Below are 13,432 nucleotides of genomic sequence, written 5' to 3' on the forward strand. Positions count from 1 at the left end.
AGGCCTTCATCAACAGTCCTTAGAGGTGTCTCTTTCTTCCCGCGGCGTTTTCTAACGATGCTGTAAAAGTGTTGCATTCAATATGCCAGCAAATTTGGACAACTCAGCAGTGGCCACAGGACTGGAAAAGTCAATTTTCATTTCAATCCCAAAGAATGTTCAAACTACCACACAATTGCACTCATTTCACACACTAGCAAAGTAATGATCAAAATTCTCCAAACCAGGCTTCAACAGTATGTGAACCAAGAACTCCCAGATATTCAAGCTGGATTTAGAATTCAAGAAAAACATCTACTTCTCCTTCACTGATTACGATAAAGCCTTTGACTGTGTGGATCAAAACAAACTGTGGAAAATTCTTAAAGAAATGGGAATACCAGACTACCTTACCCACCTCCTGAGAAATCTGTATGCAGCTCAAGAAGCAACAGTTAGAACTAGACCTGGAACAGACTGGTTTCAAATAGGAAAAGGAGTACATCAAGGCTGTATATTGTCACCCTGCTCATTTAACTTATATGCAGAGTACATCATGCAAGATGCTGGACTGGATGAAGCACAAGCTGGAATCAAGATTGCCGGGAGAAATATTGATAACCTCAGATATGCAGATGACACCACCCTTATGGCAGAAAATGAAGAGGAACTGAAGAACCTCTTAATGAAAGTGAAAGAGGAGAGTGAAAAAGCCAGCTTAAAATGCAACATTCAGAAAATTAAGCTCATGGCATCCAGTCCCATCACTTCATGGCAAATAGATGGGCAAACAATGGGAAAAGGGAGAGATTTTATTTTCTTGGGATCCAAAATCACTGCAGATGGTGACTACAACCATGATATGAAAAGACACTTGCTCCTTGGAAGAAAAGCTATGACCAAACTAGACAGCATATTAAAAAGCAGAGACATTATTTTGCCAACAAAGGTCTGTCTAGTCAAAGCTGTGGTTTTCCAGTAGTCATGTATGGATGTGACAGTTGAACCATAAAGCACCGAAGAATTGATGCTTTTAAACTGTGATGTTGAAGACTCTTGAGAGTCCCTTGGACTGCAAGGACATCAGACCAGTCCATCCTAAAGGAAATCAGTCCTGAATATTCATTGCAACGACTGATGCTGAAGCTGAAACTCCAATACTTTGGCCACCTCATGCAAAGAACTGACTCATTGGAAAAGCCCCTGATGCTGGAAAAGATTGAAGGTGGGGGGGGGGGGGGGGGGGAGAAGGGGACAACAGAGAATGAGATGGTTGGATGGCATCACTAACTCAATAGACTTGAGTTTGAGCAAGCTCCAGGAGTTGGTGATGGACAGGGAAGCCTGGTGTGCTGCAGTCCATGGGGTCACACAGAGTCGGACACGACTGAGTGACTAAACTGATAGGGATGCTGGGCGTTTTTCACGTGTCTAATGGCAATCTGTATTTGTTCCTCAAAGAAATCTCATTTTGTACTCTGGCCTTTTATTATTTATTTATTTATTGGATGGAGGGAAGCTGTTTGTATTTCTGATATGGAGCTGCACGTGCTGTTTATGTGTTTGGAGACAAATTCCTTGTGGGTGTCTTCGTCTGCCAATATTTTTCCTATTCTGAGGGTTATCTTTTTCTTCTAGGGTCTCTTTTAAGGTTTCCTTTGCTGTTCAAATGTTTTTAAGGTTAATTAAGCCTTTTCTTATTTCTGATGTATTTTCATTATTCTTAAGAGATGCATGTAAGTTTCTTAACGCAATTTAAGACAAAGCATGTTCTTCTGATACGTATGCATGCATAATAAGTTGCTTCAGTTGTGTTTGATTCTGTGGACCCTGTGGACTGTAGCCTGCCAGGCTCCTCTGTCCATCGTATTTCAGGGAAGAATACTGCAGTGGGTTGCCATGCCCTCCTCCAGTGCATCTTCCCCACCCACAGATTGAACTTACATCTCCAGCATTAGCAGACAGGCTCTTTACATCTCTAATCTGACCTGGGAAACCCCTGTCCTTTTTGATATATTCCTCCAGAATTTCCTAAGATCCATGCGACTGAACTGAACTGATAGGGATGCTGAGCATTTTTCATGTGTCTAATGGCAATCTGTATTTGTTCCTCAAAGAAATCTCATTTCTTTAAGACCAGAAGGGTAAAGTCACAATCAGTTCAGTGCCTGACCAAGAGGGCTCCAGGGCAGGGCTCAGCCGGAGAAACCTGGATAAATAGGGTTTTCCCTGAGGCTCTGCTTGTCCTGGAAACCAGAGATGGGCATGAATAAATGCTGCCGCCTTGTGGCCGTTTCCCAAAACAACTGTAAAACCAGTGCTAAGCAAGAGAATTCCAGAAAAACCACCAATTCTGCTTCATTGCCTACTAAAGCCTTTGACTGTGTGGATCACAACTGTGGAAATTCTTACACAGCCAAAAATACATAAACAAATTAAAAAATAAAGTAAATAGGTTCTAAACTAAGGACACAGTTTACCCTTTTGAGGTAAAAGGAGAAAAAACGGGGAAGCTACAACTGAGGTGAGCCAAGAACATGGTGGTTTACTCAACTAAAATGAAGGCCTTAATGCCAAAGCTACACATGCAATACAACTACGTAACCTAGCACCAAATCTATCTTATGATAATATTATTAAAAACCCACATGAGATGCCAAGTTATAGGATCTAGCTAGCTTCCCCTTGAGCAGACATACGGTGGACTCTCTGAGAAGCCTGCACCAAAAAAATTTTGACTCCGAAGAACCTGTTGCATGCTGTTACATGCTCAGACATGGCTGTTTTGATTGCAGGCTTCAAAACAGTTTCTGGGCACTGGAGGTCCCTTGTTTTTCTACTCGTAATTTTAACCAAGTCAGCATATAAGACAGCTGTATCTATGACACCTTGCCCCTCCTACCTGTTGGCATCACGTCTAGGAGTCAACTTCACAACTCCCAAGCTTGCTGTTAAGCTGCCCAGTGTAAACCAACAATCCCATCAAGCAGTGCCTTCCCTGCCAGGCCAATGCTCTCTGAAGTGACAGGTCTGGAGTTTACGAGACCTTCCAGCATTACCTAAGCATCGCATTCCCAATCAGTGTATGCATTCGAATTCCATCAAACAAGCACTCCCTTCAAGTGCCTGGGAACAGCTTGATAAAAGCCAGTATCTCATTCCTGGCTACAAATCAGAATCCTTATGACACTAAATGCTTCCTATTGTTTAAATGAAGCAGTCAGGATTGACCACCACCAGGATTAAGTGACCTTTAATAGGCTAACGTGGATTGATGAGAATTTTCGTGCAAAGCCTCATGAAGCTAGGCCTCATGCATCCTTGGTTTCCACTTTCATGGATTCAACCAATCATGGATCAAAAATATTAGAAAAAATTTCCACAAAGTCCCATAAAGCAAAACTTGAATTTGCCACTTGCTGGTAACTTATTTACAACGCACTTACATTGTGTTAGGCACTGCAAGTTACCTAGAGATGATTTAAAGTATGGGAGGATGTGCGCAGGTTATATACAAACAATACATGCTTTTAAGAGCCTTGAGCATCCCTAGATCTTGGTTATCTGCAGGGTGTCCTGGAACTAACACCCTGTGGACACCAAGGGACGACTGTACAGTCCCTGCACCTACCTGACCACTCTGAGAAAACAGAGCTTAGAAAACACTGCTCCAGATACGAAAATCAGTGTGAAAACAAGTGGAAATTGGAAATAATGGAATTTGGTATCATAATACGAAAATTACACAAAAGAAAACACACAGGAAGATATTGCTAACATGAAAGCCTTTGTTTTTAATTTGGTTGATACACATTTGACAAAATATTTTAGAATAAAACAATCCATAAACAGGCACCAAGTACTTACAGTCACAACTGTGAAAAACACAGAACTGACGTATTCTTAAACAATGTTTATTTATAAAACTTTTTGTGGTGAATCTGGAAGACTTTCGGTTCTGCTCATGACCCTGGTCTGAAGCCCCAAAAGATGGTGCGTAAGGCCCAGGAGGAGATGCAACTCTTAACACATTTGGCAAGTAAGGATCACCTGCTGGTATGAGCTCACGGGGGAGGGACGGGCCAGATCCTGGGGCTGGGGGACAGAATGGAAGACGCCAAAGGAATCAACTAAGGGCAAGGCCTAAAATCACGCGCTTGTTTCTCAGCTTCCTACAGAAGACTGCAAACTGTATTTTAAACTGACTCAATTTCCCCTTTTAGCAGAAAATCGGCAACCCTGAGACTCCAAATTTCCATGACATAAAAGCTAATAAACACCTAAAAGTGGTTCAAGATTACTAAACTAATATTTTATGACCAAATAGAAACTTTAAAATAATTTTTATGATCTGAAAACACACTTAAAGAGAAAACTTCTCAGAATTTTCATGCCTAATTCTTAAACATTCTAACGAATAATTTCCGTTGTCCGAAATTAGTTGCACAAAAAAGATGTTAACTAGATGTTTCAAACTGGGTATGACTTAGTCTTATTATATAGAACACCTACCTCTTCGCATTACTCAAATATACTAAAGAAATTAGAGAAATTTTACCCATGTGGAATATACAATATGCATTTATTGACTTCTACAACAGCCACATAAACAAGAGACCAAGGAAAATAAAAATAACAAATACTTATTTTTTGTCACACTACTGAGACAAACACAGTACGCCATAAACATCAATACCTACTGACCCAACTAGGCTTTCTAACTGACACTTTCAACAAATGGGTTCAATAAATTCTGTAGAGCACATATCCACACCATGTTTAAAAATCAGATTTGCTGCTCCTCCAGTGGAGGTTCCAGAGCTTCCATCAGCTTTTTATTTGCTTCCTCATTATGCCGGCTTTGACAATGAGTTAAATGTTTCTTAAAGCCTCTTGGAAAATTTGATTCAAAATTACAACGTGGACATTTAAGCAAACTTTGCCCATGAGCAGCTACATGATTTTTAAGGAGAGATTCCAGAAGAAAAGCTTTTCCACAAATTGTACATTTGTAAGGACTATGGACATTATGCTTGTTAACCAAATGATGCAAAACAGCACCTTTTTTCATAGCACGACAGCAACAAATTTTGCAATAATACTTTCCTTTTCCACGCTTCATGTATTTTGCAATCTCTTCTTCGGAGATAAAAGCCTCTTTTTCTTCGGTAAACTGCAATACATTTTTGGACTGCTCTGGACTAGTAATGTCCATTTTGTTCTCTTTACTAAAATCAATAGATTCCACATCAACCTGCTCTTGATCACTGCTTGATTCTTGGCCCTTACTATCTATCGCATCCAAATCTGTTTTTATATACTCACTGCTACTAAGCTCAGCATCAGAGTTCTCTTGGTTGTCTTTCTTGAGCTTCTTTGAGGAAGGAAATAAAGTGTCTTCTAAGAGTTTCTTAGGTGTAGCCATTAGTTCTTCCTGAACTAAGACATCGCACTTTTGATCATCTATGGCATCTGCCTGGAGTTCATCACCAAGCTCAACTGCCTTCTGAGACTCCGAGAAGATGGCAGATTTTGGAAGTTCAGGGAAAAGGGCATGCTTCCGGGGCTCTGGAAAAAGAGCACGTTTTCGTGGTTCAGGAGAAGCAGGAGGGGCGGCTTTGGCAGGCTCGGAAAACAGGGCAGGCTTTCTGGGCTCAGTATCGATAGAGAGAACAGGCTTCCAGATATCAGAGGCTGCTTTTGGGGACTCAGATGGCCCAGAAGGACCTGGTTTCCGGATCTCAGGGAAGACAGGTTTCTGAGGTTCAATGAAGAAGGAAGACTTCCAGAGATCAGGGGAACCACCACGGGAACTTTTCTGGGACTCAGGAAAATCAACTGAAGCAGGAGATGTTTTCCGCTGATCGGGAGAAAACTTCCAAAGCTCTGGAGACCCTGAGGGCTTTCTGAGTTCTGGAGATCCCGCTGGACTCCGGATCTCTGGGGACAGTGTTGGGCCTGGTTTGCGAAGGTCAGGAGACACTGGAGGAACTGTCTTCCAGTGTTCAGGTGATAAGGTGGGAGCGGTCTTTCGCAGCTCTGGTGGGCCAGACTTCCAGGACTCAGGAGACGCAGGAGGAGATTTCCAGGAACCAGACGAGACTGATGAAGACTTCCAGGAGGCGGGGGACACAGATGGAGCCGGTTTCCAAGGTCCAGGTGATACAGAAGGAATTGGTTTCCAAGGTCCAGGAGACACAGATGGAGCAGGTTTAGCTGGCTTCCAAGGCCCTGATGCTGCTGATGGACTGGATTTCCAAGACCTGGGGGATCCAGGTGGCCCTGGCTTCCAAGAGCCTGGTGACACAGCTGGGGCTGGCCTCCGAGGCTCTGGGGAGACAGCAGAGAACGGCTTCCAAGGTTCAGGAGATGCTGATGGGGACAGCTTCCTTGGCTCAGGGGAGACAGTCCGGGCTGGCTTCCGAGACTCCGGAGATGCAGTTGGGGACGGTCCCCAAGGTTCTGGGGAGGCAGCTAGTACTGGTGACTCGGGGGATGGGGCTGAAGGCGGCACCAATGTTTCTGGGAAATGGGAGTGTTTCTGGGCTTTGGGATTAGTCAGAGTGGCCTTTACTGGCTCAGGAGACACAGGAGCAAGTTTCTGTGGTTCTGGAGAAGGAACAGGGACTAGTTTCTGAGATTCAGAAACAAGAGGGGCTGGTTTTGGAAGTTCAGAAGAAACAGGGGCCGGTTTTGGAGGCTCAGGAGAAGGAAGAGAAGGTGTCTGAGGCTCAGGAGAAACAACGGGGGCAGGCTTCTGAGAGTCCAAGGAAGGAAGAGGAGCAGGTTCTGGTGATTCTGGAGACGTAACTGGGCCAAGTTTCTGTGTTTCTATAGAAAGGGCAGGGACAGGTTTCAGCTCTGCTGAACTGGAGGCCGTTTTCTGGTGTTCAGGAAGAGGGGGGCTTTTCACAGGTTCTGCTTCTTTGTTGAACTGATTTTTTGGTTTCTCATTCCACTTCTCTGTGGCCGAATGTTTGGATGTGATGTGATAGTATACATTAGAGTACATCTTGCTGGTAAAAAAGCATTTATGGCAGTGAAACAGTTTTGCACTTTTCTGGTAAAATATCATTTTACCTAACCCACCGGCATCCATTTCATCACAAAATTCTGGATGGATGGTACCCATGTGGATTTGTACATTTTCATAATCTGTGCCTCTGAAACTGCAGTGGTCACACTCCAAACGTGCCGATGTCTTACGAAGTTCCTGGAATACTTCCATTTTTCTAACATACACGATTTTATTCTTTAAAAACAGAGCTGCAACAAAGGAGAAATAAATGAATGATTTTCAGGGATCATAATCTTGAATGAAATGCTATTTCTAGTCCATTGTATCCTTGAAAAACTTTAAGTCTAGAATGGCATGTGCATTTATTATATAATATCTCTATAAAGACTGTGAAGAGAAGGGAAAAATAAAACTAATTTTTAACCAAGTTCCAGGAACTCTGCTATTTTTACACATATCATCTCATTTAATCCTAACAATATGACTCCAATATTATTTTCCTCTACAGATGACAAACCTCATGTTCAAAGTCAATTACCCAGGTTATAAGACTATCAGGAACCCAAGTTGATTCCAGAATTATCTACTGCATGTGCCTTACACTTTAACTCTAAAACCCCGAATCAACAAGCTGTTAGCACACAAAGGCTAAGTAAACGTCAAAGTTAAAAGCTAGGCTATTCAGGCAGAGCAAGAAACTTTAGACTCACTTTACAAAGTGCTTATTAAACTAAATCCAACTACGAAAAGACAACTTTAAAAAAAAAAGTCAACATATCTTGTAACGCTTTATCCATCCTAATGTATTTTTACCCATTCATTTAATGAGTTAATTATCCTGTGCCCTATGGCTCTCCTAGGTGTTTGGGTTTCAGGCGAGTCTTATAATGTGGTGCTTGCATCAGCTGAGAAGATACGCATGTGGAGGACAGCACAGGGAAGGCTCTCAGCAGAGACCTTACAAGGCGTGAGGGGCTTGCCAAAAACAGCGATTCAGATGGAGGACGCCCTGGAGGCAACTTGTTTGCCAGAAAACAGGACTTTTAAACTTGTAAGCTAATCTTCTGAGGCAGTAAAAGTTAAGAGAAACTCACATCATGCTGACAAGACATTCACACAGTTATCACTTCCCAGGGGTAGTCACTAAAGAGAAGTTCTATGTTTACAAAAGGGCATAAATACATTCTATACAAATGAAGTATTAAACATATTTTTCTGCAATAAGCTTCCATTTAAGGAAGAGAAGTCTGTGGCTCAGGAGAAACAACAGGGCCAGACTCCAGGGAAGTGAGAGGAACATGTTTTGGTGATTCTGAACGCAACTGGACCAAGTTTCTGTTTGTACAGTGAGGGCACATACAGATTTCAGGAGTTCTGCTAATTAGAAGGCATTTCCTAGGGTATCTTTACACACAGGCAAAGCAATGAAATTCCTTATACAGATCTTTGAACATGAGGATATTTTTGTAGGGGAAATTCCTAGAAATGTTTCGAAGGCTCTTTGCAACTGAAACTGATGTTTTACCAAACTCTCAAAAACCTGCAGCACTATTACATACCTTATATACCAACTGTGTCTATGTGAGGAGTAATTCAATAATTCCCAACTCCCTCATCATCAGAGGATCATTAAACTTCAAATCCTTGCTACTCCTTAGGTGAAAACTGACATCTCACTATTGTTTTAACATTCTCTAATGAGAAAGACTAAGTATCTTCCCTTTTTATCAGCCACATGTATATCTTTTTTCTATGATGGACTTCATGCATTTTTCTTAATTATTTGTCAATAGTCTTTGTGTATAAAATCAGCCATTTTACGGAAACTATCTTCTCAATTTACCATTTGTCTCTTGACTTTATTTGACTTTTTATTTTTTTCCTAAACTATTTATATTGGGTTGACCAAAAAGTTCATTCAGGTTTTCCGTAACATATCATGGGAAAATCCAGAAGAACTTTTTGGCCAACCCAATGCAACTGGTTTACACAAAAATTAAAAACTTAAAACTGTTCATCTTATGACTGTGTTTTAAATTATGCCTTCTCACTCAAATATTTTTTTAATAACTCATTATTTTTCCTATGATAACTTTATTCTCTTCTTACATATTTGTATCTTTAATTTTCTGGTATCCAACCTGTTTTTGACCCCAAATGTATAGTTCTCATCTCAACATTGATTACACATGTAATCAATGACATATAATGTTCTTTTCTTGACATGCAGCATTCCATTTAGCAATTACTAAGTTTTGTGATTCTATTCTGGACTCTATTCTCCACCAGTTATATCTGGTATGCCCTTCTTAGCATGGATCCAACAACTGCTAAAACAGATTTTATAACTGACATAATTAATACATGTTCATATACCACTATCAATATGGGTATGGATGCTTTTAATGTTTTCCCTTAAGAACTCCAAGCACTTTTAAAAAATGCACTCATATAAAATATTCTCTTAAATGTTGGAAAATGAGAAATGTTAAAAGCACACAAAAATATATGCAAAGCAATGTTGCTAGAATATCACTGTATCAATTCAGAACAAGTACTTTTAGAACAGGGAAGAAATACAGACCAACACGTTTTTTCATTAGTAGACTTACCAGTTGTCTTAGACGAATTCTTTAAAGCGGTCTTCAAAGGGCAGGCAAGTGTACATGGCTTTTTGACTAGACCACAAAAAACAATGTATAGTACATGAAGGACAAAGATGAGAAGTTGAACCTGAAAAAAGCAAAAGGAAGGGTAATCAAAATTACTTCACTGTGAAAATCTGTGCCCTCTATAATAGAATTCTGATAATTTCTCTCACTATTCTGCCCCTTCCAACAGCAACAGGGGTCCAATCCAAAGCCTAGACATTAATAAAATGACACCAAAGATTACGGTAGATAATATCCATGACACCACCCTCGTTGAGTTTCAATTTAGTGATCCACTATGGAATTATATACACAGAGCACATCACGTAAAATGCTGGACTGGATGAATCACAAGCTAGAATCAAGATTGCCAGAGAAATATCAACAACCTCAGATATACAGATGATACCATTCTAATGGCAGAAAACGAAGAGGAACTAAAGAGTTTCTTGATGTGGGTGAAAGAGAAGAGTGAAAAAACTGGCTTGACAACATTCAAAAAATTAAGATCATGACAGCCAGTCCCATCACTTCATGGTAAACAGAAGGAGAAAAAGTGGAAGCTATGACAGATTTTATTTTCTTGGGCATCAAAATCACTGCGGATTTTGAATGCAGCCATTAAAGTATTGCGGTGATGAAAAACTGTGGTTTTGCATTGTTAAACTTTGCTGTTTGATATTGGAATACATTCTTAAATAAATGTAGTCACGATATACATCATTTTAACATGCATTTCTCACTTTATGGCTTTTTTTGCTAATGACATTACTTGCTGCTTATTTTAGACTAGGGAAATGATGTTAGACAAAATGCAAATTCAAGTGGTTTTTTAATTTGAGTTCAAAATGGGTCATAAAGTGCACCAGAGACAATTTGCAGCATCAACAATGCATTTGGTCCAGAATCTGCTAACGAAACTAGACTGCAGTGGTGGTTCAAGAAGTTTTGCAAAGGAGACAAGAGCCTTGAAGATGAGGAGTGCAGCGACCAGCCACCAAAGTTGACAATGATCAACTGAGACGATCATCGAAACTGATCCTCTCACAACTACGCTAGAAGTTGCCAAAAAAACTCAACATCAACCACTCTACAGTTGTTCAAATCTGAAGCAAAGGGGAAAGGTGAAAAGGCTTGATAAGTGGCCAGCTCATCAGCTGACCACAAATCTAAAAAAATTCATCGTTTTGAAGTGTTGTCTTCTCTTATTCTATGCAACAATAATTCATTTCTCCATCAGATTATGATGTGAAACAAAAAGTGTATTTTATACAACAGCCAACAATGACCAGCTCAGTGCCTGAACTGAGAAGAAGCTCCAAAGCACTTCCCAAAGCCAAACTTGCACCAAAAAAAGCTCATGGTCATCATTCGGTGGTTTGCTGCCCATATGATCCACTACAGCTTTCTGAATCCCGGCGAAATCGTTACATCTGAGATGCATGCTCAGCAAATTCATGAGATGCACACTGAACTGCAACACCTGCAGCTGGCACCGGTCAACAGAAAGGGTCCGATTCTCCTCCAAAACAACATCCAACCACACGTCACACAACCAATGCTTCAGAAGTTGAATGAACTGGGCTAGGAAGTTTTGCCTCATCCATCATATTCACCTGACCTCTCGCCAACCAACTACCACTTCTTCAAGTATCTCATCAGGGAAAATGCTTGCACAACCCGCAGGAGGTGAAAATGCTTGCCAAGAATTTGTTGAATCCTGAAGCATAGATTTTTATGCTACAGGAATAAGCAAACTTTCAGAAGAACCCCTGGAGAAGGAAACAGCAACCCACTTCAGTATTTTTGCCTGGGAAATTCCATGGACAGAGGAACCTGGCAGGCTACAGTCCATGGGGTCCCAGAGTCTGACATGACTTAGTGACTAAATAACAACGTATATACACAGTAGCACTGCTCTTCACCTTTGCTTATTTTTTAAAAAAATATTAAACTTCATAGAAGTTTTAGGTTTTAAAAAAAATTGAACACAAAGTTCTGTGTTCTCATATACCTTCTTTCCTCCTCTGCACATCATTTCTATTATTAACACTCTATATTAAGCTGGTAAATTTGTTACAACCGATAAACAAATATGTTATTGTTAACTAAAGCCCACAGTCTGCAACAGGCATCACTCCATGTGTTGTACAGTTCAAACGGGTTTTCACAAACACACCCTGTCACGTATCTCTCGCAGACCCACACAAACTACTTTCACTGCAGTAACAACTCCGTGTTCCTCACAACCGGTCTCTGTAGTTTAGCTTTCTTGTATATATTTTTTAAAACTGTGATAAAATATAGCATGAACTTTACCATTCTTCTTACCACTTTAAAAATGAATATACAATTCAAACTTACCCTTTTTAAATGCATGATCTAGTGGCGTTAAGTACATACACAATGTTGTATGGCCGTTTCCATTATCCATTTCCAAAATCTTCATCATCACAAACAAATTCTATACCCATTCAACAATTCCCTCTTTGAGAGGAATCATAAAATGTTGGGGGTTTTGTGCCTGGCTTTTTTTACTTAGCATGTATATACTGAAGCATGCATCGTAATTTCATTTTCTCAAGGATATGCAGCAGTCCACTGTACATACCACCACTTTTTTCCCACTCATCTGTTGACAGTCACGTAGATTGTTAGCTCCTTTAGCTACTCTGGATGAACAAAGACTGTGCTGTACTTAGTCACTCAGTCGTGTCCGACTCCTCGCCACCCCATGGACTGCAGCCCGCCAGGGTCCTCTGTCCATAGGGATTCCCCAGGCAGGAATACTGGAGTGGGTTGCCATGCCCTCCACCAGGGGATCTTCCCAACCCAGGGATCGAACCCAGGTCTCCCGTATTGCAGACAGGTTTTTTTCCCTCACTGAGCCACCAGAGAAGCCCTCTTTTTGGCTACTCTGAATAAGGCTGCTATGGACACTGGTGTACAAGTACCTGGGTCTCTGTTTTCAATACTTTGGAATTTACACCTAGGAGCGGAACTTCTGGATCATACTGGTAACTTCAAATGGTAATTTCTAAACCATTTTCCATAGCTGATAGCCGCAATCATTTCACTTCCCAGACAGCAAAGCAGGACTGTTCCAATTTCTCCAGGTCCTCATCAACACTTCGGATTTTTTTTTTTTTTTTAACCAATACTAGCGAGTGTGAAGCGGTATCGCATGCTGGCTTCCATTTTCACAACGCTGATAGCTAAGAGTCATCCTTCGATGCGCTCTGGGGCCATCTGCACACCTCCTCAGGAGAAATACCCACTGAAGTCCTTTGCCCACTTTTAAACGGCTTTTTGTTGCTTAGTTATCAGATACACACCACCCTACTCCGCGGGTTGCCCCCTGACTTCGAAGAGGCAGTAATGACAAAGCCCACACAGCCCAGGGGCAGAGAAAACCGCCTCCAGAACCAGGAGCTCCTGGGCCCGGGTTCCGTCGCCCCAGCGCGGTTTGGAAACAAAACGTTTCCGACCTCGGGCGGGATGACGCACGGCTCCCGCCCCAAGCCCCGCGGCCCCACCCGGCCCGCGGCCGCGCCCGGGGCCCTCGTCGGCGGCAGGCCCAAGCCTCCTCGGGGCAGCGGTCCGGGGACGGCCCTCCCCGCCCGCCGCGCTCCTCACCAGCGGGCCGCGGCCGGCGTCCGGGCCAGAAAGGAGGGGGAAGCTCGCGGTCCCGGCGGCTCCGCCAAGGCCTGCGGCTCGGCGGCCTCTCGAATGGCGGCGAGGCGCAGGCGCGGGCTTCGGACGCGCGAACGTGCGCGCGCCCCCA

The 13,432-nt window shown here is 42.1% G+C and overlaps 1 protein-coding gene across 3 annotated transcripts; it reads right to left on the reverse strand.

Moving 5' to 3' along the window:
* Positions 1 to 3,749: 3,749 nt before the first annotated feature.
* CHAMP1 (chromosome alignment maintaining phosphoprotein 1) lies at positions 3,750 to 13,413 on the reverse strand. Of its 3 annotated transcripts, none has more exons than XM_020894207.2 (3): positions 13,285 to 13,413; positions 9,610 to 9,730; positions 3,750 to 7,245 (listed from the first exon to the last, which is right to left on the reverse strand). In XM_020894207.2, exon 3 carries the CDS (start codon positions 7,205 to 7,207, stop codon positions 4,766 to 4,768), a length of 2,442 nt encoding a protein of 813 aa, XP_020749866.2. In that variant the 5' UTR covers positions 7,208 to 7,245; positions 9,610 to 9,730; positions 13,285 to 13,413; the 3' UTR covers positions 3,750 to 4,765. The 3 variants fall into 3 exon arrangements, with proteins under 3 accessions (XP_020749866.2, XP_020749868.2, XP_020749867.2); XM_020894209.2 differs by lacking the exon at positions 13,285 to 13,413 and adding an exon at positions 12,603 to 13,154; XM_020894208.2 differs by lacking the exon at positions 13,285 to 13,413 and adding an exon at positions 12,013 to 12,592.
* Positions 13,414 to 13,432: the final 19 nt, after the last annotated feature.

The sequence above is a fragment of the Odocoileus virginianus genome, chromosome 8 (assembly GCF_023699985.2).
Source record: "Odocoileus virginianus isolate 20LAN1187 ecotype Illinois chromosome 8, Ovbor_1.2, whole genome shotgun sequence".
In the NCBI taxonomy this organism is placed as follows: Eukaryota; Metazoa; Chordata; class Mammalia; order Artiodactyla; family Cervidae; genus Odocoileus; species Odocoileus virginianus.